The sequence below is a fragment of the Neophocaena asiaeorientalis genome, unplaced genomic scaffold (assembly GCF_003031525.2).
Source record: "Neophocaena asiaeorientalis asiaeorientalis breed wild unplaced genomic scaffold, Neophocaena_asiaeorientalis_V1.1 scaffold192, whole genome shotgun sequence".
NCBI lineage: Eukaryota > Metazoa > Chordata > Mammalia > Artiodactyla > Phocoenidae > Neophocaena > Neophocaena asiaeorientalis.
Window position 1 is genome coordinate 3,664,350 of NW_020185326.1, and position 6,623 is coordinate 3,670,972.

Consider the following 6,623-nt stretch of genomic DNA (forward strand, 5'->3'; position numbering starts at 1 on the left):
CAATCAAGGTTCTGCTGTGAAAGGATTTTACAAATGAAATTGAGGTTACTAAATAGGGAGATTGGGCCTTTCTGGATAATCTAGGCTAATGTAACCACATGATCCCTGAAAAGGCAAAGAAGAAAGTAGAAAATTCCATTGGAGAGAGATGTGGTGGAAAAGATAAGCAGAGCAAAGATGGAGAGAAGGGGAGATTAGAGAGATGAAGTGTGAGAAGGACTGGAACTGCTTTTGCTGTCCTTGAAGATAGCAGTGGGGACCAAGGAATGTAAGCACTTTCTAGAAGCAAAGAACAACCCCTGGCTGATAGTCCCCAAGGAAATGGGGATGTCAGTCCTACAACCACATGGAACTGAATTCTGCCAACAACCTGAATAAGCTTGGAAGTCAATTCATCCTGAGCCTCCAGAAAGGAATGTAGCACACCCAATGCATTGATTTTTTTTTTTTTTGGACTTCCGAAATATGCAGCAGAGAATCAACTGAGCCACATTATACCTGGACTTCAGAAATGTGACATCATCATAAGTAGGTGTTATTTTAAGTCAGTACATTTGTAGTAATTTGTTACAGCAGCAATACATTTATACAGTCTTTTATCTTTCCCATTTCCAGTACTTTTTATTTCATTCTGTGGATTCAAGTTACCACCTGGTATCATTTTCATTCTGAAGAATTTCTTTTAGTATTTCCTGTAAGGTAGATCTACAGAGACCAAATCATTTTAGTCTTACTTTGCCACTTTTTTTGGTTTTCATTTTTGAAAGCTGGTTTAGTTGTATCTAAATCCTGTAATTCTCAACAGTCTAGGGTCCCTTTCCCTTCTTTGAAATACTTAAGTTGCCAATATCCCTTTATAATTCTATTCTTTCATAATAGGAAAGAAAATAGTCATCTTAAGTTTCTTCTTTTTTCCATTTCTCTTCAGCTCACACTAAGAATCCTTTATTTCCACAATGATTTAATATTATTTAACTGAATATTTTCTAACTCGTAGAAGTCATACATGGCTGAGCCCTAGCTTTTGTAACATCAGATTTTCTACTCACTTTTTTGGGATAGCCCCACTGTTTTCTAAATCCTCAATTATGAAACAAAAAAAGCAGAGTTGCAGGCCATATATGTAAAATCACTTTCTCCAAATTATGAAACCCCAGGGGCAGAAGAGGTGATAAAGAGATAAAGCTAGTTCTGCTTTCTCTGAATCTATATAATGTTTTAAAAATAATCTTACTTTCTTCTAACTTCTAACAAAAGCTCTACATCCTAGTGATACGTCTTTATTATGAAGAAAAAAAAAAATCCCTAAATCCAGTCTCTGAATTGAAGTGACTAGTCTTTAATGCAAGAACAATCTCATCTGCAAAACCTCTCCCAGAGTCCATCGAGGGCTTGGGGATGACATCTCCCCTCTCTACCACTACTTCCTTAGTTCTTTTATCAGCCAAGTTCTCACTCCCAGGAGACTGTTCAAATCTACTTAAAAAAACAGAACAAACAAAACTTATTTCTACAAATTATTTCTCACAAATCCTTAAATTAGGAAAAGAAGGAAAAATAAGGTAAAAGAAGATGAAAACACTCTAAACTTCCTTTGAAAATCATCAAAAAACTTTAACACCGCTTTAACACAAACTTAGCAAATCTGCTGAGCCAGAGGCAAAGCAGTTCATATGTAGACATGTCCCATCCTGTCCACTGACAGATCAATAACCTCCAAGCATGTGGAAAGAAGCCTCCACACACACAGATGCACCTGTGTGCACCTGTGGGGACTTCTCAAACATGTTCTGATACTGTAACCTGTACCAGGTAGTCATCCAAAGAGTCTAGTCTCTATTTACAGTGACTGCATTTCATAACAGCATGGCTCACTCCAATATACACACTTTATTTTAAATTATGCCACTAGCACTTGGGAAAAAAAGTAATTTATTTGCATTGCTTCCATTTTTCTACTGTAGTGTTAGGACTTGACATAAGCATTATTCTTCTACTTCCTATTTACAGTTCATTCAGAATATTACTACAAATACAATATACAGTTTAAAAAAACTTATGGGGAACTGCAGTTTTTGTATTTTCTCTCCTCTTTAGAGGATTCTCAAAATCATCCAACTTAAATGAAAATTTATATGGACATTTTCTGTACACATCTTATAGGCCAGAGATTACAGTGATAAAGCCAAAAGGATTCTGCACAAATACAATAAAATATAGAAATCAAAGTATAGATGTTATTTGGGGTACAAATATAAACAATACAGTACCATTTGAGTAATTTAGCAACATAATAGTCATACTTTATAGAAATAAAACTGCAAACCTGGAGAATGCTCTGACAAATATTAAACATCATATATACAATGAGGTAAATGTACCTTGGTCTCTCAAGAGGTAATTTAAGTTTAAAGCAATTGACATTTTGAAGCATCTCCTTGACATATAAAGAAATACCAAACACCCCATTCCATTGGCACAACGTGAAAAAGGGATATCAAAACATGGTTCATGATATTCAATTCACAAAATTCATTTAAAAATGAAAACATTCACTGAAGTTCTTTTTAAGCTTTAAGAAACTGGTTGAATGTTATTAACCACATTTTTTAAAGTTTACAATTACAAATAAGACTGCATAATAGGGTTGAAAAGTTTAAATGTACTGACAATCCTCAGAATGTCCTAGAAGTCCAGCATTTCTAGAGAGAGGGCCCATGGGCATCCCAGCATTACAAAACACTCAAGAAGCTGTAGTACATGTCATGAGCTATTCTTTAGACTCTCAAAAACATCTGAATTGGCATTTTCTGCCAAGCTGTGACAGAACCAGTATTTGGACTCTCTACCATCTGGAGCCAGAACACTGCCATGGTCAAGAAACAGTTTACTTACAACCACTCTTTCAGTGCAGGCGTAAAAATAAACTCTTGATATGACATGTCTAATGGAATACTAATTTTGCTGTGCATTTTAATTAGCACTTTGCCATCTTGTTTTACAAAATATTCTGTATGTAACAGTTCTTTAATGTAGAGGAGGAAAAAAAAGGTAACCCATGCATGAGCTGCAAAATGGCCAACTGACCAATGAAATTTTTTAAGAACTGAAATTTGGAATTTTTGATGACCATGGCACTGTATCCTGACTCGAGGCACTTCCTGAGCACTATCATTACAGCATAACTGGAGGCTCAGCTCTTTGGACCTTACCCTGTCCTATGCAAGATACAACTGGCTACTGCTTCATTGCCACAGCTACCACCTTGCTGCCATCCCACTCTGAGTCAGGGACCAGCAGGAAGGCAGTTTGGGAGAGAGAGAGCTGAGATACTAAGAAAGGACCAGGAATGTCTACACCCCACTAGGTCATACCCGACCCCCATCCCCGTTCCTCTGGGGACACTAACAAAGTGGACGTGGACAGATAATTTGCCTGAAGGTATATTTTAGCCAAGTTGAAACTTGGAAAGTGAGCATCTGAAGATAGGCAATATAAACAAAGGTTTGTGTTTTTAAATAATAAAATTCATTCTCAAATTTTTCTGCAGTTATAGCCACAGTAATCATGATCTATAAATCTTTTAAGTTACTTTCGTTTTCAATATTAGCCAATTGGGGTTATCAAACCATCATTAGCCAAAAAAATGGAATTAGCTAGAGTAACATGTAAACCCAATTTAGAACTAAATTCCAACTTTTAAAAAATTCCCTGATTCATCAAAAGTACATTTTATCCATTTAGGCAAGAACAGTAAAATTGTAACTTATTTTTTGACTTAATAAAGAATATCTTCAGCAAAAGCTGATTACCTTATATGAAAGTGAGAAATCATGTATCACAACTTTAAATCAGAGAAGAACTTTTGGTATGTTCTTAAAATTATATAAAAATAGCTTTAGTGATTAACATGCATTGGTCCCCTGGATTTCATAAAGCAGATCTGCTAGGCTTGTAAATGGCCAAAAAAAATTTTTTAAGTACCTGATCATAGAGCTAGAGATTATTAAACAGGAAATATAACACAATTATAAAAAACAAACCTCTCAAACTCACTCATTTGCTTTGATGAAATCATGGTAACTACAAAAACCCCTCAAATTTGGACTCAAAATATTAACCTCTAAACATATTTTCCTCATGACGTTTTTAAACACATAAAATTGACACTAAATTCCTATGTAATATGTCATTCATTCTGAAATTACTTTGGCTTTAAGACCAAATAGTCTTTCAGATTTGTTCTATGTATAAGAGATAAGACATTAACAGAATGCAGCTCAGTCAGCATAAGTGGCCACTATCTCTTACCAAAATACTGTACAGGTTATTCTGACCCTTTCATCAGGAAACTGATAGCACTATAAGGTGAACGTCTTGCCTCACAGCTATGATAGGTTCCCCACCCCCACCCCCAGATTAAGATCACAGTGATAAAGAGGACTTTGAAAACTGTAAAAATCTTGCAGACTTTCTAACACTGGAAGTAAAACCAGTTATTATAAGCTAGTTTCAACTTAATGTGAGAAGACCATGACAAATTTGCTTTAAACATTTAATTTGACCAAAAACATCTGTAAATGGAGAACCTCTCCTCAGAATATTCCTTAGCTACCACTTTCCCAAATATCAAGGGTGCACCGAATTCATTCCATAACCATGTGAATTAGGCATTTGCAGTATCTGCACAGAGAAGGAAAGACTGAATTAAAAGCTGCCTTCCTTAAAGTGTAGTGAGACCTCAAAACCACACTAACTCTAACCTTAGGTACAAAGACAGAAAATCCACAGAACGTTGACTCCTACACAACAAATGTGACTCTCTCACACACTGTTATCCACATTATTAACTACCTTTACCTTCCAAGAAAAAGGCCTATCATTTAACATTAACCATATTCTAATTTTAAACGTAGCTCATTTCTTAAAAAAATAACACTGTCTTTGATCAGATAAAGAAAAAAAATGGCTTACAGAATGCCACACAACTTTTCACAAGCAGCTAGACAAACTTTCCCTTTAGAAAAATTAGTCTGTATGCTACAGATTTTAAATTATTAAAGTACTATAAGCATCTACAGTGCCACTTGATTTTTTTAAAGTATACTTAGACAACACAATTAAAATGCAAAAGCGTGACGTGAGAATATTCAAACATGACCATGATAACAATTTACCAATTAATGCCACTTCATTTCTTTAGTGGTTTAAGCACATTTTGGTAGGAAAAAGGCATTTTCAAAATGGAATACCAAATGACATACCAGAAAAACTCTTCCAAAAAACAAAACAGAAAAAGTCTGGGTTATCCAGGTAAATAAACTTTTGAATTAAAACACTACACGTTTTAACACACAGAGACAGACTTTAAGCAGTTCTACTCATTTCCATTAGAAAGACACAGAGGTGGCACTTACTGGTATAGTACAATCCCATTTTGAAGGCATGTAATGTTCTGAATATGTGAAAGAACAATAATAATATACAAAATACAATTGCATAAATTATGTTCCTCACTACTATATGAGGTCATTTTTAGACTCAAGATAAGAGTTTTATAAGTGTTAGTTTTAAGATCCTGAAAATTATAGAACAGTACATTCAAAGTCTGCATCAAGGAAACTCTTTAGTGGTTCAGAATCCTCTGAGAATGTACTAACCAGGAGTAAATCACTTGCTTTAAAAATAAGAAATGTTTCATATAACTCAGCAATTCAGCTCCTTTACCCTTAAATATGATCTTCAGCACAGCAGAGTTACCTAAAGTTAAGACCAGCAATCATTTAAAAAAACGTTTTGTGTTAATAAAAAATAAAGGTAGACCACACATTTTGTTAACTGTCCTGGGAAAGAATCGTTCATAGTGCACAGAAATGACCCCACATGGCTGTTTCCTGGGTCCAAAGAAATCCTGGGACGTTTTTAATTGACCTTATTACATTGTTGCAAAAGGAAGCAATATCCTTCTGTTCCCTCTCAGTGAGGTAGAACAACTGACCTCCCAAATTAAAACCCAGGAGCAGATCTGAAGAAAAAGTAGAGTTCAGGCAAAGCCGCAGAATTTACATTTTGATGCCTTCCTGCTGACTGAGCTGTGATAATGTTTTCTTAATCCGCAGAGCTGTAAGCCTAGCTGCTCCATTGGCATACCAACATTCTCTCATAATTTTAGCCATCACTCTCAAGGCCTACAAGAAAAGACAAGGAAGATCATTAACACATGCACCACTTTTCACTGATTTGGATAATAATCTTTACCTGTAAATTTTCTTTTTAAATAACATATATACAAGTATTTCTGTTTCAGCATTACTTGTAATAGCAAGTGAGTAGAAATGACCTAAATACCCATCAACAGGGTACTGGTGCCAGGACCTGGAAAGCAGATGGACAAGGGGTGATTTACTTTGCAGACTGAAAAGGCTGAATACTAAAGCAGAGTTGTTCAAGGCAAAGAAGGAACCTGACTCACCATGAAATGCCCCCCAGAAGTGAGGAATTAACTGCGTCAAGTACCCCTGGGGTGGAGTTCAGGCTAAATAGGATCAGCCAAAGGAGCTAGAACCCCAGATAGCTGCCCCCCCGCCCCCCGCCCAACCTCACACAGCTGGGTGACTGCCCCA

General features: G+C 35.9%; 1 protein-coding gene across 2 annotated transcripts in view; it reads right to left on the minus strand.

Moving 5' to 3' along the window:
- Window positions 1–1,909: 1,909 nt before the first annotated feature.
- TGFBR1 (transforming growth factor beta receptor 1) overlaps window positions 1,910–6,623 on the minus strand; it is a 36,533-nt gene continuing 31,819 nt past the window's right edge. For both annotated transcript variants that reach the window (XM_024734416.1, XM_024734415.1), the window contains exon 9: window positions 1,910–6,188. In XM_024734416.1, coding sequence (XP_024590184.1) covers window positions 6,063–6,188 — 126 coding nt within the window. In that variant the 3' untranslated portion in view covers window positions 1,910–6,062. The remainder of the gene's footprint in view (window positions 6,189–6,623) is intronic.